Source organism: Megalopta genalis, chromosome 14 (assembly GCF_051020955.1).
Source record: "Megalopta genalis isolate 19385.01 chromosome 14, iyMegGena1_principal, whole genome shotgun sequence".
Lineage (NCBI taxonomy): Eukaryota > Metazoa > Arthropoda > Insecta > Hymenoptera > Halictidae > Megalopta > Megalopta genalis.
Genome location: NC_135026.1, coordinates 7,909,165 through 7,935,251, shown reverse-complemented (window position 1 = coordinate 7,935,251; position 26,087 = coordinate 7,909,165). Strand labels below are relative to the sequence as shown.

At 40.7% G+C, this 26,087-nt stretch overlaps 1 protein-coding gene across 1 annotated transcript in view; it reads left to right on the top strand.

The window, feature by feature from the left end:
* The first annotated feature begins 4,523 nt into the window (after positions 1–4,523).
* Drep4 (DNA fragmentation factor-related protein 4) overlaps positions 4,524–26,087 on the top strand; it is a 36,826-nt gene continuing 15,262 nt past the window's right edge. Inside the window, exons 1-3 of the mRNA XM_033479397.2 lie at positions 4,524–5,174; positions 16,867–16,968; positions 24,188–24,317. Of these exons, the coding sequence (XP_033335288.2) occupies positions 5,115–5,174; positions 16,867–16,968; positions 24,188–24,317 (292 nt within the window). The 5' untranslated portion in view covers positions 4,524–5,114. The remainder of the gene's footprint in view (positions 5,175–16,866; positions 16,969–24,187; positions 24,318–26,087) is intronic.

The window sequence follows — 26,087 nt, the reverse complement described above, 5'->3', positions numbered from 1 at the left end:
TTTTTGGCATAAATGAATAAAAATCACAGATTAATTACAACATTTGCCATTTCGAAAAATATTTTCCCATTTGTCAACATTATCAAAAAGAAAGTAAAATATTTATCAAGTTATTTTGTTCATTCTGTATGCTTTTGGCGTACACAAAAATTTTTTCGACTTTGCCATCGTTATTTTCCTATTACAAATATACAAGTCAATCACAAAACAATAAATAACAAAATAAGATACCGTTACCTTATTTTCCACTTATTACAATAATTAACAGAAGGAAAAATATTTGTGCGCAGCTTGAATTTGTTGCGATAAACAAGAAATTTGTTTCAAGGTCGTGTGTTTTGTTGCCTCATTGCTGAGTCTAGTTCTTCTTCCTTTTATTTCCGTGAAATTGAATCCAGGCCAAGTATAATGAACCAGCATTCCCGATTTTGTCGATGATCTTTCAACCCCTCGATGAAATGTATTTTCGAGCCACATGCTGTTTTAATATGCGCCTTCACGGTTTGCGAATAAACAACGTATAAATAATTTATAATTGGTTCGTTTGGACTGCAAGGAAAACGGCCAAAGCATAATTGATACACAGGGTGCTCCATTTGAAACTTACTTAATAAACCCTGTTTGTTTTCTTCAATCGTCCGCTATAATACAATGACCTTCGGATGACCTTGGCCTTCAAAATATTTAAATCAGCGTGAAACCGATTCTAAATGAAATGTCGAATGTCAGAAACGATTGTAACATCAATGTTTCTGACGAGACACCCGATGTATTATGCAGGGAGTCCCGAAATTGTTACTTCCGGAAAATGAGGTGTTCCTGAGGTCATTTGAAGTAACTTTTTCCTTTACAAAAATTTTCTCCGTGGCGTCGTTAACGAGTTATTAGCGAAAAACGTTGACCAATGACAGGCGAGCTCGCCTGACGCGAGGCGGCCGAGCCAACGAGCACACGAAGCCCAGTTCCGCTGATTGGCTCGGCCGTCTCGCGTCAGGCGAGCGCGCTTCTCATTGGTCAGTGTTTTTCGTGAATAACTCGTAAACGAAGCCACAGAGAAAATTTTTGTAAAGGAATAAGTTACTTCAAATGATCTCAGGTATCTCTCATTTCCCGGAAGCAACGTAATTTTCGGACTATATATAATTATGGTAGAGAATAATGACAGAATAATGAAAAAGTAGGTGGAATAATAAAGTAATAAAAATAGATTGATAGTAGAGAATTATTCTAGGCTGGTAGTTTTTATTGAGACACCCTGTACATTAGATGTAGACGAACATTTCTTTGCAGCTTTATCATCAATTGAATAGTGTTACTTATCAGTGCACTGGCAAGAACGTGTAAATCGCGAGTCAACGATGTTTACGAGCAATCGGAAATGCATGATTTTGTGAAAACACTCGATACAACGAGAGCAACAATAACACAATAGAAACGCAAACACTTCCGCGGATTGAAAATCCGTCGACCGAATACAAGCTACCCGAGGATGTCGAACAGGTTTATTGATCGACGATCAACAATCGCAGCCATTAATGTTAGATTCTGGCTGATGCAGGCCTCGAGGAGCACGTGAATACCGAAGTAGCCTAATTATAGCCCCGGAGGTTATGTTTCCATTCTACGAAACAGTTAAATGTGTTTATTCGCTAAAATTGTTTATTAGTTTGAACGTCTAATAACCCAAGCAGTTTTACCGGTCCTTAAGACCGCGCTGTAAATTTAAATTTCCAACGCGTTTTTCCAAAATCCGTGAAGGCGGTCCAAATTTCTGAAAAAGCCGAAAATAAAAATTTCATTTGCGATCATCGTCGACTCGCCTTTATTATTGTAGCATCGATCGACAGCTGAGATTTTTTCCGACTAAAATGAGTCCGAACACGGTGCAAATCCGATTAATTTAAGCTGCTCACGGATTAATTGAAAAGCAATCTACCGGGTGAGTCAGGAAACTTGCACACCACGGATAATTTTTAAAGTATGCGTTCCACATTTTTCTACGAGAAATTGTTAAGTACACGGTACCCATTAAGAACAGAGGTTTCCAAGATCGAACAATTCCAAGTCACACGACTCACCCGGTATAATAATAATCGATAAACGTAGTCAGATTCCCAACGTGTTTGGACTCATTTCGATCAGAAGAATCTTATCTATCGATCGGTGTGACGATTATCAAATTTTCCTTCAAGTAGAACTATGTACGTTTAATCACACTATGCGACAGTTAATGACGAGTTCGGTTTAAGGACTTAGGACACGGTGACCTTGAAATGACCTCGAATTTAATCGAGATGCAAGTTCGTTGCGAACACGTAGTTATTAATGTGAATACAAAGTTTTCCATCTGCAATTTTTACCGCAATTTCAATCCGATTCTTTTTTCATAAATAATCTTTTTATTGCGAAATATATTAATTGGCAGAATAATTTGCACGTAATTCGAGTCAACGTGGAAAATGCTATCAGAATCGATCCATTCACAATCTTATCTGGAAAATAACTGGTAGGTTGATTTTCGCCCGAATGCCCTCCCTTAAGAAGCTCCCCGACACGTGATCGAAGACTGGCGAACACTTTCCATCGATCCACCGGCGCGCCGACAATAACGAGCGCGGACAGAGCTCGTGCACAGGGGTCTAAACAACGGCCAGCATAAACTGAACCGTGCTTACAGCGGCCAACAAAAAACCGTATCGAATGACGGCGCACAGCCCCGCGGCACGATCCTGATTTCACTTTTTTTCGTCACCCGTTTTTCCGGAACCGGCAGGAGTCTCCTTTTATTAACGAGCCATCTTTTTGCCGACCCCGGCACGCAAAAACACTAAACACCGCAATGTGAACGACCCCGTAACCGTGAAGCTACAAAAACCGAGGACAACGGCGACGTTTACTGCATTCGGTTCTTAATCGGTCGGGAGCAACGGCGAAAACAAGAGTTACGAGTCTCTCGTCCCGGAGAATCGCCGACGCAGCACGCACCGTCGTTATACTGAGAATAATTTTCTTTTATAAAGTAAAAATAAAAAGTAAAAATTTGAAAATAACGGTCAATATATATTATATATTTATATAATATTTATTTATATAACATAATAACATTATATATATATATATACATTATAATATTATTATGTTACATATATGTTATATAAATAAATATTATATAAATATATAATATATATAATATCGTTTCTCGAAAATTTACTGAATGATATATATATAATAAGAAATTCGGGAAACCGAGAAATTGATATAATTTCTTATTATATATATAAGAATATATAATAAGAAATTATATTTTCTGTAAGTGTCCTTTTCTGCAAGTGTTTGGGAGGGTAGTGTACACGTGTAAAAAAAGTTGAAAAGAAAATATATCAAACGGGAGCTATTATAAGTTCACCGAGTAGATAGCATGTACTTCCAAGGAGCTTCGAAGATTAATCGATTTCGCCGCCTCGAATCTGTTGCAGTGTTTTCCTGCATCGATTCTCAATGTATGCATTATTCACGGCTCCGTCCGATATTAAAATGAGACGAGATGAAAGATCGCCGCACAATAGAACGTCAAATTTTACGCGGCCATTGTCTAGCGGCTCGCTATTGCGCAATTTGAAGTCAGAGCAGTTGAACAATTTGATTGACCGGGCAACAACACGAGAAGTTCCATGGAAAAGTTTGCATACATAATTATAATTCATTTAATGAAATTTATTCAATGAAATTTGTTTGGTGAAATACATGTTGTGAATTTTGGCGAAGGGTAATTTATAATTTAATAGGAGTTTAAACGGAAATTTAAAATTGTGATGGCTTTTTAATAGACATTTAAATTAGTTCGTTTCGAATTAAAAATTTAAATTGCAGTAATTCTTTGATGGACATTCGAATTGTAGTGAAGTTTTGATAAAAACTTAAATTAATTGATTTTAAATAGCGGTAGAATATCAATTCTAATAAATCTTCAATATTACATTTAATTACAACGAATTTTTCTTACAAACTCAAATTTCCATAGATTTTTAATGGAAACGGGAATTATAATAGATTTGTATAGGAATGTAACTAGAAACTTTAAATTACAATAGACTCTTACAAGAATTTATATAACAATCGAAATTGTAATAGATTTAATAAATATAAATTGTAACAAATTTAATAAATACAAATTGTAATAGATTTAATAAATATAAATTGTAACAAAGTTGATAAATACAAATTGTACTAGATCTTATAAATTTAAATTCTGATGAATTTCGTAAATATAAATTCCGTCAGATTCGATGAATCTAAATTTTAATCAATACAAATTGTAGCAGATTTGATAAATACAAGTTGTAATAGATTGAATAAATACAAATTGTAATAGATTCAATGAATAGAAATTACGATATAGTTCGTAATAGATTAGAGTGTTCGACGAAACACTTTATACGCGAGTGTAAATACATTACGCGTGACACCGTGCGACTTGTCCGTGAGGTGCTGCCACCTAGTCGTAGGAGCTCGGCTGTCAGCTCGCAGGCGCATTTCCCGGTGCATCTCTGGTCCGAGGCTGGTCTCGAGCGTCGCGTCATTCCTTCCCCGCGGTCCGTTCACGGTAGTACCGTTTCATCTTCTCTCCGCGCACCCTTTTCTCGTCCCTGTCCACCGTTCGTCGGCGGGCCGAGCACGAAAGCGGCGGCGGCAACAGTTAGTTCCCTCGTTCCACCTGTTTCCTCGTCCGCTAATCTATTCTTCCGCTGGGTCCCTCTTCCCCGTCCCTTCACGGCTCGGTTCGGCTCGGATCGGATCAGTTCGGTTCGGCCCGGTCGTGGCTGTTCGGTTCGGTCGCGTCCGATCGGATCAGTTCGATTCGGTCGAGTTCGGTACAGCCCGATCCAGTTCGGATCGGTACAGTTCGATTCAGTTCGGATTAATTCGGTCCGGTTGGCTGGCCGTTGACCGATAAGCGTCACTGTCACGGCCGAAGAAAGAAGAGGTCGGGATCCCTGGCGCCACGCCGACAGCTGTTCCGGCTCCCCTCCACACCGGACCGTCGGCCCAACGTCGCAGGCCCGCAGCAAGAGGTCCCAACGCCGGCACCCGGAAACCACGGGCCCGCCGCTACCATGTCTCTCATCGCCGGCTGCTTCCGACGGCTCACCGAGACACCGGCGAAAGCGAACGAGGTAAACAAAGAATTACTTTCGCACCGACGCTGATTAGCCAAGGTCGTACGATCTCTCTCTCTCCCCCTCTCTCTCTTTTCCTCTCTTTCTCTTCCTCTCTCGCTCTTTTTCTCCCGGACTGCGATAGCGACTACCGCTTTCGTCAAGCAGATATTGAATTCTTGCAGCTGGTATTACTGAAACGGTCAGGTTAAATAGGCGGGATTTGGTGGATTTATTTTGGTGAAATTTGAGTAGAAAGTGGAGCTTGGAGAGATGCTACGTTCTCGTTTGATATGTGGGACATTTCTTGATATATTGGGTTTATTTTGATATGATGAACTTTTTCTTGATATGCGGGATTTTTTATGATATATTGTGTCTTTTCTTGATATTTTGGGTTTATCTTGATGTGTTGGTTCTTTCTTGTTATGTGGGTTTTACTTGATATATTGGGTTTATCTTGATGCGTTGAGTTTTTTCTTAATATGTTGGTTTTTACTTGATATGTAGGTTTTTCTTGATATGTTGGGCTTTTTTTAATATTTTGAGTTTATCTTGACGTGTTGGATTTTTTCTTAATATTACGAACTAATTTTGATGTATTGATTTTATTCTTGATATGCTGGTTTTTCTTGATATTTTGGATTTATCTTGATGTATTTGGCTTTTCTTGATATCTTGGGCGTATCTTGTGTGTTGGTTTATTTCTTGTTATGTGGGGTTTTACTTGATATGTTGTATCTTTTCTTGATATTTTTGGTTTATCTTGATATGTTGGTTTTTTTCTTGTTATTTTGGGTTTCCCTCAATGTGTTGGTTTCTTCTTGATATATTGTGTCTTTTCTCGACATTTTGAGTTTCTCTTGACATGTGGGATTTTTCTTGATATCTTGGGTTTATCTCGTTTGTGGTTTTTTTCTTGATCTTGGGGTTTTACCTGATATGCAGGTTTTTGTTGATAAGTTGGTTTTTTTCTTGATATTTTGGGTTTCTCTTGATGTGTTGGTTTTTTTTTAATACATTGATTTTTTTCTTGATATTTTGAGTTACTCTTGAAATGCAGGTTTTTCTTGATATGTTGGGTTTTTTCTTGATATTTTTGGTTTATCTTGATATGTTGGTTTTTTTCTTGTTATTTTGGGTTTCTCTCAATGTGTTGGTTTCTTCTTGATATATTATGTCTTTTCTCGACATTTTGAGTTTCTCTTGACATGTGGGATTTTTCTTGATATCTTGGGTTTATCTCGTTTGTGGTTTTTTTCTTGATCTTGGGGTTTTACCTGATATGCAGGTTTTTGTTGATAAGTTGGTTTTTTTCTTGATATTTTGGGTTTCTCTTGATGTGTTGTGTGGTTTTTTTTTAATACATTGATTTTTTTCTTGATATTTTGAGTTTCTCTTGAAATGCAGGTTTTTCTTGATATGTTAGGTTTTTTCTTGATATTTTGGGTTTCTCTTGATGTATTGGTTTTTTCTTAATACAGTTGAATTTTTTCTTGATATTTTGGATTTCACTTAATACGTTGCTCCATCATTTTGGTGTTTAATTATTTTTTGACATTACTATCTAACTTACAATTTTCCTCTAAATAACAATTTCAAAAGATATCACTAACTTTTTGAACACCTGATTAAAACTTTAACGTTATCGGACCAAATTTGGTGCATTGATTTATTCGGTTGTGCTCCGGAATACAAATTGGAGTTTCAACAGATACAACACTCTTGTTTGCGGTCGTTGAATATATGTATGTACAATATGGTTTTGTTTCATTTTCTTCGTAATTGATTGCTTCCCGACGCGTTCGAATCACATTTCTTCGTTAAAATAAAATTGAACTGCTAATATAAATCTGTGCAAAGACGACTTGGTTGAAACACAAAATAGACAAAATACAATACAATACAGTTTATGCAGACTGTTTATATTCCACGCGATGATCTGCGGTCTCTCTATCATTAAAACGCAGGCTTTTAGTCATTTCACGAGAAAAATCGATGAAACAGAAAATTGCAAAGTGTTTCGAGAAGTTTCACAATACTGTCACACCATTTTCAACTTGTCACAATTATTAAGAAGGAAGGCAATCGATTCGTGCAATTTGATTTTTGTTACAACTGCGAGTGGTTTTCACTTAGCCTCGCAAACCAAAATTAAATTCACCGAGTAGAAAATTTCTCCCGAAGATCCTACAGCAGAATAAAAATGTTGGAAAATTGTGGCGAGCATGTTTACTAACTGAATCAGTGTACACTGTCGCCCAAGGCGATTCCAGCGCAAACGGAACGTTTACAGTCCTTTAAAACTGAATCGCGTATGAAGCACGCGTCGCGCGTCCTCTAAACTAACGCATGTAACGGGGATTGTTGACGGCCGAAGGCTCAGGAAAACACTCGAGCCGCAAGAATGCTAAACAATAACCCGGAGTGGAGCACAAACAGCGGACGCGAAAGTGATAATAGGAGATTCGGAACCGGCTCGCTCGTGAATACATATTATCGAGGGTCAGGCGGTGTTTTCAAGTGTCCCCTCTCGTGGTGTGCATCGGACTCGAGAGTGAGAAACGTTGAGTGCATGCGAAATAAAGAGGCTCGAGCAGTTTCTGAAGTGACGGAGAGGGGGTGGGGGATCGCTCGGGGAACATTAAACGACGGAAAAGTGCTTCGCTATTACTGTAGTTCGACTAACGCCGCTACCCAAGTTTCATTCTCTGCTGAACTAGAATGTTGAAGCTCGGTAATACTCCAGAGTCATAGACTTCGATAATCGTTCCTATGAGAACAATTTTTTTCCAACCTTATCGAGTGCGCATAAAATCTGAAAAAAATCACAAAGCAACGCGAAAGTACGCTCTACGATATGCTCTCGAGTTCATTGGAATATCTTTTACGGCGGTCGAGAAATCCAGTTTTGAATTTGCGAGTTGCTGAACGCTAAAATTATTGTGATTCCAGATATGTTATCTTCGAAAACGATGTATACAAGATGAAGTTTTACCACCTTTATCGGGCGAGCTAAATTTTTTGGAAAAATTTAGATACCAACACAAAAGTACGCTCTACGATATGCTTTTGGGTTCATTCGAATATCTTTTACGGCGGTCGAGAAATCCTGTTTTGAATTTGGGAGTTGCTGAACGCTAAAACTATTGTGACTCCTGAAATGTTATCTTTGAAAACAATGTATATAAGATGAATTTTTTCCACCATTATCGGGTGAGCTAAAATTTCGAAAAAATTTAGATACCAACACAAAAGTACGCTCGACAATATGCTTTTAGGCTCATTCGAATATCTTTTACGGTTGCTGAGAAATTTTGTTTTGAATTTAGGGGTTGCTAAACGCTAAAACTAGTAGGCTTCAAAAACGATCTATACAAGATGAATTTTTCCACCCTCACCGAGTCACCTAAAAATTTAGAAAAATTCAGAGAACAACACCAAAACCCTCCGAACAATTTGCGATTTTATTCGTTTAAATACTTCACACGGTAACCGAGGCATCCATTTATGCATTTATAGGTTACTAAACGCTAAAAAGTATTGCCGCTAAAACGTTGGATTAGGAACTCGTGTACAAGATCAATTTTTCCTACCCTTACGAAGTACGCAGAAAACTTGAAAAAATTCACGAAGCAACAGAAAAGTACGCTTTACAAACTGGTTTTAGATCCATTCGAATATCTCTTACGGCAGTCGAGAAATACAATTTTGAATCTAGGGGTTGTTAAACGTTGTAACCAGTTTCACCCCTGAAGCGTTGCCTCCAAATACGATCTGTACAAAGCAAATTATTCCTGACTCAAAATACGACGTTATTTTCATTTGAACCATTTTCTAAAAGCTCTTGCTTTAAACGTAGAATACGCAGTTCCGACAAAGGTGTTGATTTCTCCCTTAAAGTAAATAACGCGCACTGCCGAAATACGGTTGAATTGTCAGGTAGGTCCATTAAACACTTGTGCAGAGTTCCGTCAAATTCGGCATGTATCTGTCAACGTGGTTTCCTTTGTAAGTCGCTTGTTTTCCGTTCAGCGATATCTCAGCTCGAAGTTCGGCGCGTGGTCGACGTTCAACAACTGATTCGATACGCGGCGAGCTCTCTTGTTCGAAGCCGAGAATTCCGCTTTGAACCGCTCCAGAATGCTACCGGTGTCGCTTCGCCGGTTGCCAAATCTTTTCGAGTGGAAGAGTCGCACGAGTGGCAGAGATATCGAGACGTTATTAAGATATCGCAGCGGTACTCGAGATATCGGGATTTGTACAAAAAAAGAAAACAAGTCGATCATTAATTTGCATTTTGAATTGGCTCGCAAAAAAATTGATAACAGAATTATCGCTAAGACTGCGGATCTTTAGGAAAAATAAAAACAATTTTGTGCAGATACGCAAGAATTTCATTCTTCGATAAATATTAATTATAAATATATTATAAATATAAATATTATGAATATAAATATTATAAATATAAATATTATAACTATAAATATTATAAATATAAATATTATAACTATAAATATTATAAATATAAATATTATAACTATAAATATTATGTATAAATCTGCGATGCAGATCGCAAATCGGTGCTCTTCTAATTTGTTTAATATTCGAATTAGAGCAGGTCGTTGAGTTCGTCTTGATATGCACTTTTACGCTGCGTTATAAACAATATATGTCGATATGAACAAAATTGCGATGACCTTCAGAACTCGGGAGGAATGACCTTGAGGGAAAAAGCGCCAGAATTATAATATTAGAACCGTCGAACCGAAGAAATTCATTCCGATACATTTGTTCATATCGGTAAAGATAACGAGGACATTCGATTGTGCGGGAAAAAAAGGAACACCCTCTGTGACGGTTCTTAACGCACGGCCTGTTAAAGTGGCCCGTTTTTAATTGTTTCCCAGATCGTTTCTGCAGCATTAATTGTGCTCGATTGTTCAGCCATTCGCCTGCGATTACAACGTTTAACCCAATTATCCGTGACCGATGCGCATTGGAAAGGTAACCCACCCTCCCCCCCTGCCCCGTGCGCGGATCGCTACAAGCATGCAATGAAATTAGTCTAATTAAAATCAACATGAAATGCGAACCCATTTCTCGTTTTCCTTTCGTTTCGACGCTTTCAAAAAATCATATTTATTCTGAACTTGTTGAACATTAATTTGTGCACCACTTTAAAAAAATTATATCTCTATCAATTTGTTTAACATAAATTTGTATACCCGCTTTTTATTAATCACGTTAAAAAATTAATGTATTGAAATTATTGTATATTAAAATTAATTATATTAATTTCAGCTCTCCGCATGTAAGAGCTTCCCGCGTATAGTTAATAAATTAAAAGGGAATGAATAAATTTTGAAAATTTTTAAGACGTTAATGAACATATTAGGATTGATTTTTTTTATATAAAATTGATGTTATAAAAATTAAAATTATAGTAAATATAAATCAAATCGAGTATTTATAGTTTCGTTTTATAATAATTATTAATTCAACTTGCGAAATAAAGAAATATAATTGTAATTCTTTTCTAATTACTGAAATAAAAATTATATAGTAATATAATTAGATATAATATAATATATTATATACTTATTATATTATATAATATAATTATATTAGATATTATATAATAATATAATAAGATTTATTGTTAATAAAATAGTTTAATATCAATGGTACTAAAGTAAATATAATGAAAATTATTACATAATTTAAAGGTATTATATTTTCCTTAAAGATGATGTAAATCACGTTTCAAAAATAGAAACCTATACCAACACGAAGGAAGCGCCGCAGAACACGGCAAAGCGGCGTGCGCATTAATTCAATGTACGACGGCATAAAGCAAGCACCAAGAGCGAAGTAGAACAATCAGCCGAGAAAATTCTGTTTACCGGAATTATGTAGCAACAGCGGCAGCGAAAAGTGGGTTAATAACGGCGCGATTATTATTGTTATTAATTTATGCGTTGCCGGGAGGGAAGAGGCCGGCGGCATACATACATATAATGCACGCCGTAAGCGTGTTTACCGGGCGCGCGCCGCGTCGGAAAAAGATTCGAGCTCCAGGACGATAAGCGTCGCGACGCCCTACGCCGGCGCTCGAGCGTTTGCTTTGCCGAGTGACCGCAATTAAACGTCGCCGAATGCTCTGTCGATGTGGGTCAGTCGGAGGGACAAGCGTGGCTTTTCGCTCGCGGGACCTTGAACACGATCAAGTTAATTATGCGGCCGCTAATCTACCTTCGATCCCGGTCGCTCGTGGCTTCGCTTATTGAGTCGCGCGGGTCCCGTCGAGGCGACGCTCAGAGCTGACTGTGGAAGGGAGAGGGAGAGACAGAGAGAGGGGGGCAGAGGAACAGAGAGAGAGAGAGAGAGAAAGAGACAGAAAAAGACAAAGAGAGAGAGAAAGAGACAGAAAAAGACAAAGAGAGAGAGAAAGAGAGTGAGAAAGAAAGGGAGAGGGGAAGAGAGAAAATGGCAGAGAGAAAAAGTGGGAGAGACGGAGACAGAGGAATCGATAGAGAGCAACAGAGAGAGAGAGAGAGAGAGAGAGAGAGAAAGACAGAAAGGGAAAGAGAAAAAATGGCAGAAAGCGAAAAAGAGAGAGAGACGGACATAGAGGGATAGATAGAGACTAACACACACACACCCACACACACACACACACACACACACACACACACACACACACACACACAGAGAGAGAGAGAGAGAGAGAGAGAGAGAGAGAGAGAAAGAGAGAAAAACGAAGACAAGAGAGAAACCGAGAGAGAGAGAGAGAGAGAGAAATGAAGAAAAGCAGAGACAGAGAGAAACCGAAAGAGAGAGAGAGAGAGAGAGAAATTGAGAAAAACAGAGACAGAGGGAAACCAAGAGAGAGAGATAGACAGAGATAAAGAGAAAGAGAAATGGAGAAAAACAGAGAGAGAAACCGTGTGAGAGGGAGAGATTAAGAAAAATTGAGAGAGACATCGAGAGAGAGAGGGAGGGAGAGAGAGAGAAATGGAGAAAAGCAGAGACACAGAAAAGAACCGAGAGAGAAAAAAGATAGAGACAGAGAGAAAGAAAGAGAGATAATTGGAGAGAGAGAGAGAGAGAGAGAGAGACAGAGAGAAAAAGAGAGAGAGAATGGGAGAGGGAGGAACAGAGAGTGAAAAAGAGAGACTGGCGGAGAGAGAGAGAGAGAGGGGGGTATGTTAAATTAACCGCACCGCGATTTAATTTATGGATACATAGATGCTAATTTGTATTGACAGGTGACATCGTTATCCACTTATCGATAGTAATCGGTCCCGGTGTAATCAATCTCGCCAACAAAAGGCAGCAAGTGGATCAGAAAAGGGAACAGGCGGAGAGGACAGAGGAAATCAATGAGAGACAGGAAAAGTGGAAAAAGAAAAAGGAAAGACAGAGAGAGAATGATACAGAATGAAAGAGAGAGAAAGAGAGACTGATACACGGAAACAGAGCAGAGTAAGAAGAAAGTGAGGGAGGAAGGAAACAGAAAGAGAGGGACAAAAGAGGAATTCGGAGAGAATATGAAAGAACGAAAACGTAAGATAATGGAGAGAAAGAAAAATAGAGAGAAAGAGAATGATTGTAGAAGGAAGATTAAGTGCAAGAAAGAGAGAAGTAGAGAAAGAAAGAGAGAGAGAGGAAAAAGACAGAAAGAGGAACAGAGAAAGAAAGAAAGAGAGAGAAAAATAGACTGCGAGAGGGAGACTGAAAAAGTGAAGGGAGTGTGTGAAAGAAGTGGGAGACGACAAAGACAGAATGTGAGAGAGAAAGAGAAAAAGAAAGACAGAGAAAATAGGAGAGAATGAAGGAAGGCAGACTGACGAGAAGAAAAAATATAGAAAAAAAGAGAGAGAGGGGGGAATAATGGAAAGGGAAAGTCTGAGAGAGAGGAAGATTGAGACATGGAGAGAGAAGCTGAGACTGAGAAAGAGGGAGACAGAGAGAGAAAGAGAGAGAGAGAAAGAGAGAGTCTGACAGAAAGACTAAGAGAGTGGAAGAAAGACAGACTGAGTCTGAGAGAGGTTAAGAGGGAGAGAGAAGGAAAGACAGAGAGAAAGAGAGACTGAGAAAGAGTCAGAGAGAGAGAGAGAGAGAGAGACTGATAGAGAGGAGGACTGAGACTGAAAAAGAAGAGGACTGAGACTGAAAAAGAGGAGGACTGAAACTGAAAAAGAGAAAGACTGAGACAGACAGGCAGAGAGAGGGAGAGAGAGAGAGTAGGAGAGAGGGGGAGGGAGTATGACAGAAGATCTAAGAGAGAAAGAAAGGAAGACTGAGAAAGAGAGACTGAGGGAAAAAGAGAGAGAGAGAGAGAGGCTGAGATTGAAAAGGAAGAGACTGAGAGAGGGAGGGAGAAAGATATGCTGAAACTGAGAGTGAGAGAGGCTAAGACTCAGAGTGGGAGAGAGGAAAAGAGAGAGAGGGGGGGAGATAGCCTGACAGAAAGACTGAGAGAGAGAGTCTAAGAGTGACACCAAGGCTGAGAGAGAAGCTGCATCTGAGAAAGAGAGAGACTGAGAGAGGAAGAGAGATCATTTCACAGAGAGAGAGAGAGAGAGAGAGAGAGAGAGAGAGAATGAGATAAAGAGTATGAAAGAGAGAGAGAGAGAGAGAGAGAGAAAATATGAGAGAGGAAATATGAGGGAGCAAGGATACAGAAGAGAAACCGATCGGATGAAGCGATAGAGAGAGTGGTAGTGGAAGCGTTCCGTCGTCGGAATTTCCTCGATTTCATTAAGCCCTCCCTCGTTACGCTAATGGATCCCCTAGGTTAAGTCTTGGATCCCGTGGAAGTCGAGGCTCCCATTTTCGTCCCACCGCTCATATTTCTCTCCTCGCGCGCGCACGGTCGGCGATTTACGCTTAGGGGATTCCGTAAAACGCTTCTCCCGGCAACTCGGCTCGCTTTTCACCAATCAAAGATCCGAAACTTGCGCACTCCGGCTCCAGATTTTCTCAACTCCTTCACGTTTTATTCCATGACAATTGTTCTTTGTAAACATCGAGTCCCATCATTGATCGAGTCTCTTTCGAGTCGATTTTTGTTTAGTAATTTTTGTGCCACAGAAAAATACATGGTTTCCGTAATTACAATACTTGAGACAAGATAGGATTATTTAAAAAAAATTAAGTGCTCTTGATTTTGCGTAAAGATTTTTTTAGCTAACTTAGGTTATGATTTTAAGGGATAATGAAATTGATATGATTTCTCATCTGAAAGAATCTACTAAAAGCATGCAACGTTCCTAAGAAGTTAATCGCAAATTTATGCAATTGAAAATATCGTTCGAATTTCGTTAAAAATAATTACCACTGGAAATTCCTTAGAGATTTGTTTATAATCATTAATTTTATATGTAGATCGAAATACGTTTTGCTGAAGAAACCGTGCTAATTTAAGCTCAAGTGGTATGGTGGGGTCACTCATGACCCCAACATGGTGAATTAATTTTATTTTCTAACGAATGCATAATTTTCCAACTTTTTATTATTCCATCAACCAGATCAACACAAATTGAATTAACAAATATGTTTTTACAGTTTTCATTAAGGGTCTATCGTGACCCAATATTCCAGTGATTTTTATCAATTCCCACGTTACGACCATGTCGTTGTCGAGCAAGGACAGTTCCAGCGACGCCGCCATTTGCAGAAGCTACGTTCGAGTACGGCTGTCCCGTCGAATTCTTTACGGGCAGCAGCACCCGAGTAAAGTTTTATCGAGGACCGCGTGCTTCTTGATTACATCCGCGTTATCAAACTTCCTCCCCGTGTACGCGGTCGTACCCGTCCCGATTCACATTCGCGAGCATAGTCGGCCATGAATAATATAACAATCTTACGGCAACGTCTACTAAATAAAGCCTCGGAGAAGTGGCCAATTACTCCGTCCAATGGTACACGCGGCACGAGTTTCCCCGTGGAACGAGAACATTTCCTTTCTGAAACGGCCGCACGTGCCCAACTTGTCCCTGCAGGCCGCTTTAACGTCCCTACAAATTGCTGCACTAGCCTCTTGGATTGAAATTGTTCGCGAGATTAGTGAACCGGACCGACTTCCCAGGTATGCTACTCACTTTTTGACGAGACTATGCACGGTGATAGAGTTCGTAAAACTGAATCCAATGATACCTGGTTTTGTGTGTACGCGGCTTATAGTTTCTGAGATATTCAATGTTAAAGTTGTTAGTAACGGAGCGCCGTGGCAACGTCCGGCGGAGTGGGGAGGCAGTGATGCCAGAGGAGCGCTCGCGAGTGATGAAGTGGGGGTAAGACTCACGCGCTTCAATTCCTAACGTGCCCTCTCTACCATTCCCCCACCACTTGCGAGCACTGCCTGAACGCGACTCGGCGCGGCGGCTCGTCTTTCTAGCTTTGTTATTAACAACTTTAACATTAAATATCTCAAAAACTATAAGCCGTCTGCAACCAAATTCGGGTATCATTAGGTTCAGTTTCACGAGCTCTACCTCCGTGCAAAATCTCATCAAAAAGTAAGTGTCACGCCTAGGAATCTCTCCTTGTAACCTCGGCTTTCCGTTCCATTCGGATCTCAATGGAATTGTCAACCGACTGTGCCAGCCGCCTCCTTGTCTCTTTATATTGACAGAAACATCTATACTCTGTCCCATTTTATTTCGACTACAGTATCCATTGTCTTTAATTAAATTATTTTACAGTATGAAAACAGTTTGCTGGTAAACATTATTTCGATTCTGCTATTTTATTGTTACTTAATGTTGTTTCGTTTCTGTTAATTTATCGTTGCCAAATATTGTTTTGTTTCTGTTATTTCATCGTTACTAAATATCGTATCGAGTCTGTCGTAGTGCTATATAGGGTGACTCACGTAAGTTGCATACCTCAAATAATTATTTAAATCAAATCACTTGAAATCGTTGTTTAGAAGTCGATCTTGAAAACTTAAACATCTCTGATTATATAAGAAAATTAATATTTAATAACTTCTCTTGTGAAAAGTATAATTTAAAAGTTATTCGAGTTGTGCAAGTCAAGTGACCCACCCTGTATAAAGAAAACAATAAGTTTGCTTCAGTTGGAGATTTCTCTTTCAAAACGATTACCTCTCTAAGTCGATCATTTCTGTTTCCTTACACGATGTTAAACAAATACATACTTCACGAAATTTTCGACATAACCTAACATCTCTTTCTTACAAATATTATTCTTATGTAAAAAGCTCCATGTAAGAAGCTCCATGCGAAATTAGAGCCATATAGACACATGGACATTTTCAAGGTTAAAGTATTATTTTCGAAAAATTCTGCTCGCGAACGTTGTTTTTATAAATGCATATAAAAACGTTATAAATATGTTTACCTGTAGCATAAAATGCTTTGTTAATTTTGGGAAAATGCCCGATTAAAAATCGAGACACAAATTGTACAGATTCTCGAAAAAAGTGTATTCATTTGAAAATGATCAGAATGAAATTATTTTCGAATATTCGGTCGTTGCAGACTCGTTTTAATAGTTTCGTAATAAATAATCGATCGTGCATTATTCGCACAAACTAAATACCTACCGAAACTCCGTCGAACGGCGAAGTTCCGTGAACGTGAACGCGCGTAAGACCGAAGCGTGTTCCGTGGCGGACGCGATTACACACCGATGGCCGAGTTTACCCTCTGACACAAAGCTCCGGCGATTGTTTCAGCTGAAGGGCTACAAGGTCACCGACGTGAGCCGCACGAGGAAGTTCGGCGTGGCCTGCAGGAGCCTGCAAGAGTTGAAGCGGAAAGCGTGCGCCAAGCTGAACGTGAGTGTAACATCAATATCTAGCAATCGATACCGTCTCAAAGCCTCGCCGTGCCGCGGAAAGCACCTAAAAGTGGCAACAAATATTTCCCGATTGAAATCGCATACTTCTGCCCTACTTTGCGATTTTTCACAATTTACCACCGACTAATCTATAACAAACGCGAACTGATCGATTAGGAACTCGTTGCAATAAGACCGTCAATAATTAATTTGCAACGAATGTGCAACAATTTAACAAGAAATCAGCAAAATTGTGTAAGTCCTTGAAAGGGCAGACTCCGCAGGTGATTTGAAGCAACTTTTTCCTTTGCGAAAATTGCGTCCGAGGCGTCGTTTACGAGATATTTAACGGAGAACGCGGACCAATCAGAGAGCGAGTGCGGAACTGTACGCGAGCGCTGATTGGCTCGCGTTTTTCGTTAATAACTCGTTAACGAAGCCTCGGAGGACATTTTCGCAAAGGAAAAAGTTGCTTCAATTTGTCCAAGGAATCGCCTCAGCTGATTTCTGTAGGGTTTACATGTTTTGGTCGTCATCATGTGACAGAAAGATTTGATCAAATTATTTTTCTAATGAAATGCATATTGCGCAGCCGTGCTAATAGTTATTAAAAATGAACGAAAATTATGGTCACCTTTTTCCACCGACTGTACATAGGAAACGGGACTTCTGACCGCTTTCGGGAGCCTCCCGGCCCATGGCGAGCCTGTGCCTCCCGAGAGCGTTTGCACACGCGTCCCACCCGGTGTAAGCGATCGATCGATCCTCGTGCTCGAAGGGCGTCGAGCGTTCTCGACCGATCCGCAAAAACCCGTATCGCGGTGCCGGCGTTGCTTTTACATGTTCTAATAAAAGTTGTCCGCCCGAAACTGGGTCATAAAAGCCTCGCAGCTGATCCATACAGCCGGCCCGGCGAAAATTGTAACACGCCCCGCTGTTTCGTCGGCGATTGTTCCTCGAACTGTGAGAACCCCCGCGGAAAATCCCCGGGAAACACAGCCGTGTTTCATTCACGAAATCAACGGTCCCTTTCCAGCCTCTTCGCGCTCGCGCGATCCTCGTTTACTCTTCTTAGGCTATCGCGCATTCCAAAGGTCCCGGTCCGGTTGTCTGCTACCATAACACTGTACCGCATATCCTTGACCGTCCACATTTTTGATCGCTTAACGCTACCTTATATCACTCTTTGAAGAGATATTAATACCTTTTTAAAAACTTTAATTCTTTTTTATTTCGTTATATAATTGTTGTCAGAATCATCTTATTGTCAGTTTTGGAAACATCGAATGCTTTTTTAAATAGCGTAGATAGTGTGTTAAAATATTTATATTTATATAGTTTTCTTTTCTGTCGTATTTATTTATATTTACATTTATTCTATTTTCAATATGCATTAGGACAAAATTTCGTAAAAATAATATTTCATTAGTTTCGAAAACGAAATTATTATTGGGAAAATAGAACTTTAAATGTATTTTTCTTTAAACTTTATTATTTAGGCATATATATATATGTGTGTGTGAAGAATTATAGACACAAACTTTTTACGATTTTAGTGATGTTCAAACAAAAACTTAACGATATGTGATATTCGTATATTTCTATTATCCAACATTTTATTTTCTATTATCCAAATACAGTTTTCTTGCTTGGTTTTTGTTCAAATATACATAAAAAGTATACAAGTTACTTTTTAGCAGAGTCGTCCTGTATATTTAAAAAATGACCTTAACAAAATATTAAATTTGTATATATCTACAGGTTACCAAAATATTTACAGGGCCTACAAAATATCTATATATCTACAGGGTGCTTCAGTAAAAACTACCAGCCTAGAATAATTCTCTACTATCAATCTATTTTTATTACTTTATCATTCCGCTCCTTTTTTCATTATTCTGTTATTATTGTCTACCATAATTAATTAATAATATTCTCTAATTATCTATTGATTTTATAGAAAAATTGTAAAGCGACATATAACAGTAATATTATACAGGATGTCCCAAAATTACGTTACTTCCGGAAAATGACAGGTACCTGAGATCATTTCAAGTAACTTTTTCCTTAGCAAAAATGCGATCCACGGCTTTGTTTACGAGTTATCAACGAAAAGCGCTGACCAATAAGAGGCACGCTTCGCTGGCCGAGCCACTAAGCCCACGAAACCCAGTTCCGCTCATTGGCTTGACTGCCTCGGGCCAACTAATCTCGCCTCTCATTGGTCAGAGTCTTTCCGTTAATAACTCGTTAACGATGGCTCGGAGAAAATTTTTGTAAAGGAAAAAGTTACTCCAAATGACCTCAGGAACCCCTCACTACCGTCATTTCCCAAAAATAATATAATTTTGGAATATCCTGCATATTAGGAATAATATAAAACAGAAATATTTGAATCTCGAATTATGCACGCCACTGCGTCTCAGTAGTGAACCAGAGCAGCGATTTGCATGATACCCTAAAGATCCGCGGTCGCGGAATCCCGTGCCGGGACAAGTCTTGGCAAGCGGGAGGCGTCGTAAAATCCGTATCCGACGGTTCTTCGGTGCCCAAGTGTGTCAGAACGCTGGCTCGACCCGGCAGTACACGAGTCCGATCGCTCTGTGTGTGTCTACGTATGTGTGGATGGCACGTGTGTAACCCTGATCGCGGCGTAACCCTGAAGAGTCTAGTTCCCCGGCGCGTTGCGCCTGTCCTAACCGCGCCGCGGCGCGGCGCCGCTCGCGCAAACAGATCCGGAAGAGGTCGGTCCGGGGATTACCGCGATCCAGGATCCTGGGAGCGCCGGAAGTGGTCCGTGGAGCACGCTCGGCTAATTGCCCGACCGCGGGGGAGGATGATCCCGGGGGATCAGCAGGGCTTTAGGCGAACGGCGGGGGCGTTCGTTGCGAGTGCTCCGCGCGCGGCCACCGTTGATCCGGTTGGGACGCGACCTTGGGGCTGGATCGCGTTCGCCTGCAGCACCACCGTGCAGCTCTATCGAACCAGCCGGGCCACGGGCAAGGAGCAGCCTCAATGTCAAGGTCGCCTGTCCGTCTCCGCTGGTCCGACGCCGGTCAAACCTCCGCACGCCGTTCTGGCAACTCGCGGCCAACGTTCGATTTTCGTCGCATCGGTCTATCTGCTAGGATTTATATTGGTTTGGCAGGAAAGTAATTTCGGTATTTCAATGCGAAATAAAACTCCATTTTTTCTGTACAAGAAATGAACTTTATTCGGTCAAATATTTTCCATTCTTTTCGATGACCTTTTGCCGTCTTTCTGGTAACTTCATGATTCCGCGCTCATAAAACTTCTGGACCTCATCAGTGAAAAATTCATTCAAGTGCGATGTTGAGGTTATCGTTATTATTAAAATTTTTACCATTTAAAAAGTTTTGTAAACTTCGAAATAAATGCTAATCCGATGGTGCAGGATCGGGGTTACATAGAGGATGCGACATCACTCCCCAACCAAGCTCCAATAATTTTGAACGCGTTGCTAAAGATGTGCGAGGCCGCGCATTGAGGTGTTGGAACAGGATTCCTTTGCGATTTGCCAATTCTGGCCTTTTCACTTTGATTGCTTCCTCCCATTTCATATGTTGTTGGCAGTAAACATCCGAATCGATCGTTTGTTCGCTTGGAAGCAGCTCAAAATACACAACACCTCTTTTAGTCCCACCAAATTGACAGCATGATCTTTTTCTGACGCAATTCGGCTTTCGATATGGTTTGTGCTGGTTCATCACGCTTGGACCATGACCTTTTTCGATTAATGTTATTGTAAACGATCCATTTTTCATAACCAGTGATAATTCGTTTCAAAAAGGGATCGATTGCGTTACGTTTAAATTGCGTATCGCAAATGCTGATTCGTTCTGTTAAGTGAATTTCTTTCAATTCATGCGGGATCCAATTATCGAACTTTTTAACAAGTCCAAAACATCTTATGTGATATTCAATTGTTGCGTGCGATGCATTTAACCTTATTGCAATACGACGATTCGATTCAATTATGGCTTCGATTTTGTCATCGTCAACTTCAGAAGGTCGTTCAGAACGTTGGTCATCTTTGAGTGAAAAATCTTCAGAACGAAATTTTTTCAACCAATTCTGACACGCGTGTTCTGTTAAGCAATCGACGCCATAAACTTCTCATATCTCTTTGCGAGCCTCGGCCGCTTGCTTGCCTTTATGAGAATAAAAACGTAAAATGTGTCGAAAATGTTTATTTTTGCACTACACGTTAAAATTGACAGCAAACTATCAGTTGTAAACAAAACTACACAGACTACAAGACAAAAAAATTATAACCTTAACAATGCAAACATAACGCTATCTCTTGGTGCAAACTGAAGTTACTTTCTTGCCAACCCAATAGTTTCGAATTTGCACTGTTACGTGCCTTCTTTGTTTATTGATCAGGACGCTTGTTTAAAGAGGGCAGGCGCGCGCGTTTGTACTTCGAATGTTCTCTTGGGCGCAGTTCTCTTCAATCGTTGGTCATTGGTCGAACAGTGGATGTCGTCGTGAAGCTAATTTAGCGTGAATTTGAGGAAAATACAGTTGGTCTTCTGCGAGCGAATTGAGAAATTGGAATGGTGAAAGGAGAGGAGCCCGCAGAAGACGAACGTATTTTTGGCAGGCTTTCGAATGAATGTCGCGGATGAAATTTTCAAAGCGGAAATAATTTGATTTTTTTTTTAGATAAAACAAGATACTGTTATTTCTTGGGACAAAATTTTTTCAGGCATGTATATCCTTCAAGGTCGCCAGAAGAAAATCGCAGCTTCGTATCTTTCATAGTTTCGAAGACATAAATTCGAACGTGAAGGCAATTTCCGTATAAATCAAGGAAAACTGGAAACTTTTGGGGGTTGTAATTCTTAAATAATTTCGAAATTAGAAAATTAATAACTTACCACCGCCTCCCTCCACCTAATTGTATACGGACTACAATATATTTCAATATTATCAAAATCATTGATATCGAGGTACAAAACTGATTTGTTTCACATAGAATGAGCCTGTATATATTTTTGAATTAATATTCGGTTGGCAAGAAAGTAATTTTGATTTGCACCAATAAATGGCGTTATGTTTGCATTGTCATTCTTTTGTTAAGGTTATAATTTTTTTGTCTTCAGCTTTGGTAATTGACTCGTTTAGGTTACTATAGAAACAAATTCCGTGTAGTTTTGTCTACAACTGATAGTTTGCTGTTAATTTTAACATAAAGTGCAAAAATGAACATTTTCGACATATTTTGCTTTCTTATTTTCATATAGGCAAGAAAGCGGCGGAGGCTCGCAAAGAGATATGTGAAGTTTATGGCGTCGATTGCTTAGCAGAACGCGCGTGTCAGAATTGGTTGAAAAAATTTCGTTCTGAAGATTTTTCACTCAAAGATGACCAACGTTCTGAACGACCTTCTGAAGTTGACGATGACAAAATCAAAGCCATAATTGAATCGAATCGTCGTATAACTGTACGAGAGATTGCAATAAGGTTAAATGTATCGCGCGCAACAATTGAATATCACATAAGATGTCTTGGACTTGTTAAAAAGCTCGATAATTGGATCCCGCATGAATTGAAAGAAATTCACTTAACAGAACGAATCAGCATTTGCGATACGCAATTTAAACGTAACGCAATCGATCCCTTTTTGAAACGAATTATCACTGGTTATGAAAAATGGATCGTTTACAATAACATTAATCGAAAAAGGTCATGGTCCAAGCGTCATGAACCAGCACAAACCATATCGAAAGCCGAAATGCGTCAGAAAAAGATCATGCTGTCAATTTGGTGGGACTAAAAAGAGGTGTTGTGTATTTTGAGCTGCTTCCAAGCGAACAAACGATCGATTCGGATGTTTACTGCCAACAACATATGAAATTGGAGGAAGCAATCAAAGTGAAAAGGCCAGAATTGGCAAATCGCAAAGGAATCCTGTTCCAACACCTCAATGCGCGGCCTCGCACATCTTTAGCAACGCGTTCAAAATTATTGGAGCTTGGTTGGGGAGTGATGTCGCATCCTCCGTATAACCCCGATCCTGCACCATCGGATTAGCATTTATTTCGAAGTTTACAAAACTTTTTAAATGGTAAAAATTTTAATAATAACGATAACCTCAACATCGCACTTGAATGAATTTTTCACTGATAAGGACCAGAAGTTTTATGAGCGCGGAATCATGAAGTTACCAGAAAGACGGCAAAAGGTCATCGAACAGAATGGAAAATATTTGACCGAATAAAGTTCATTTCTTGTACAGAAAAAATGGAGTTTTATTTCGCATTGAAATACCGAAATTACTTTCCTGTCAACCTAATAATATTGTATGTTAAAGCATTAAACTTTGAAACAAAGCTAAAATAATTTAAATCACAGCAAGCGAATTCCCAGATCACTGTGAATCGGCTGGAACCAGAGCCAACATCTTTTCGATTTCTTTCTTTCTCTCTCCCTCTTTCTCTCTTTCTCTCTCTCTCTCTCTCTCTCTCTCTCTTTGCCTCACTCCTACGCCCCGCGCTGTTTCTCTATCTCTCTATTTTTCACTCTTTTTCTCTCTCTCCCCTTTCCCCTCTTCCTCTCTTACACTCTCTCTCTCTCTCTTTTTCCCTCTTTCTTTCTCTCCCTCGTTCGCCCACTCACTATCGTCCCTTTTTGCACGGGGGACGCGTTGCGATACGCGATTACCAGCCAGGGTTGTATCCACCGCAAAACTGCGATACCGGAGAATTGATTGCGGTTATGTGCGCGCGGTCCCACTCGATTTGTTCCTGCCGGGAGCGTGCTTCTTAATACAGGTCAATCCAACGACCGTGGTCCAGCCGTTTGATTGCGATTAATTATTCAAAGAGCGGTGTTCGGGGAATTCTAACTCTCGGAAACCTCGTCCAGGATCAAGTAGCGCCGATCGAACAGCATCAATTTGCCGTATCAAAGTGGGCAAACGGCCGCCGCTTGTTCCATTTACGTGCAAGGACAACAGTGAAAGCAATTTCGAAAAAATATCCTCCACGATCGTTCGGTGCTCACATGAATTCTCGCCACTGTATTTGCCGGGTCAGGCATTGACATTTCGCGGACACGATGGTTCGTGTGTGTGCTTAATGTTCGACCACATGTGTATTTGTTGCGAGTTTTTCGCGGTGCTCAAAACGGTAGAGATGAAATTACGGGACGGGCAGGAACGATGGAAATAATATCTTGATAATGGCCAGGTGACCAATGACCTCGCCGAAGTCAATGTTTTCCTACTGGATGGATCCCAGATCGACGAGGAATATTTTTATACTCTGGAGGCGCAGACTACGTTGATCGTGCAGAAACCTGGGGAGAAGGTTCTAAGCGGTGAGTATAATTCACTGTTATTAGAAGAATGCAAGTTTTTATGCATGTTAAAATTGTCGTTCCGACTTTTCTCAGTATCAATTATTATATCGATGCAAAATTGTGGTCACATCAAGATGAGTCGGAAGATTTGTAGGAGGAACGTGTAGAGTTCGGGAGAGCGAGGAGAGAATACAAAACCTCAGGGGAGACAGGGAGAGCTGCGGAGAGACGCGTAAAACTAGGGAGAGCCAATTAGAGTCTGAAAATCTCAGGGAGGGCCACGGAGAAACCAGAAATCCTAGGGAGAGCCAGGAAGAGCCGCGGAGAGACACGTAGCGTTAGGCAGAGCCAGGAAGAGTCTGAAAATCTCAGGGAGAGCCAGGGAGAGGCTGAAAAACTTAGGGAGAGCCAATCAGAGACCAAAAATCTTGGGGAGAGCCAGGGAGAGACCAGGAATCTTGAGGAGAGCCAGGGAGAGCCGCGGAGAGACACGTAGCGTTAGGAAGAGCCAGAAAGAGTCTGAAAATCTCAGGGAGAGCCAGAGAGAGGCTGAAAAACTTAGGGAGAACCAGGGAGAGACCAAAAATCTTGGGGAGAGCCAGGGAGAGACCGGGAATCTTGGGGAGAGCCAGGGAGAGCCGCGGAGAGACACGTAGCGTTAGGAAGAGCCAGAAAGAGTCTGAAAATCTCAGGGAGAGGCAGGGAGAGGTTGAAAAACTTAGGGCGAGTCAGGGAGAGATCAAACATCTTGGGGAGAGCCAGGGAGAGACCGGGAATCTTGGGGAGAGCCAGGGAGAGCCGCGGAGAGACACGTAGCGTTAGGAAGAACCAGGAAGAGTCTGAAAATCTCAGGGAGAGCCAGAGAGAGGTTGAAAAACTTAGGGAGAGTCAGTGAGAGACCAAACATCTTGGGGAGAGCCAGGGAGAGACCGGGAATCTTGGGGAGAGCCAGGGAGAGACCGGGAATCTTGGGGAGAGCCAGGGAGAGCTGCGGAGAGACACGTAGCGTTAGGAAGAGCCAGGAAGAGTCTGAAAATCTCAGGGAGAGCCAAGGAGAGGTTGAAAAACTTAGGTAGTGCCAGGGAGAGACCAAAAATCTTGGGGAGAGCCAGGGAGAGACCGGGAATCTTGGGGAGAGCCAGGGAGAGACCGGGGAGACACGTAGCGTTAGGTAGAGCCAGGAAGAACCTGAAAATCTCTGGGAGAGGCAGGAAGAGACCAAAAACTTTGGGAGAGCTAGGGAGAGACAGGAAGAGTCTGAAAATCACAGGTAGAGCTAGGGAGAGCAGTAGAGAGACGTATAGCGTTAGGGAGAGCCAGGGAGAGTTTGAGAAACTTAGGAAGAGTCAGAGAGATACGGGAAGTTTTAGGGAGAACCAGGGAGTTCGCGGAGGGACGTGTAGCGCTAGGGAGATCTAGGGTGATTTCGAAAATCTGAGAGGGGGCTAGTAACAGTCTGAAAATCCCCGAGAGAGCTAGGGAGAGACCAAAAAACTTTGAGAGAACCAGGGAGAGATGCACAGAAACGTATCACGTTAGGGACAGTCAGGGAGAATCCGAAAATCTTAGGATGAATCAGGAAGAGACCAAAAATCTTGGGGAGTGCCAGAGAGAGAGAGGGAGAGAGAGCTGGAATCTTAGGGAGAGCCAGGAAGAGACAGAAAAACTTAGGGTGAGCCGCAAAGAGACGTGCAGCGTTAGGGAGAGCCAGGGAAAGACTGAAAAACTTAGGGAGAGCGTGGGAGAGCCGCGGAGGGACGTGTAGCGTTAGGGAGAGCCAGGGAGAGC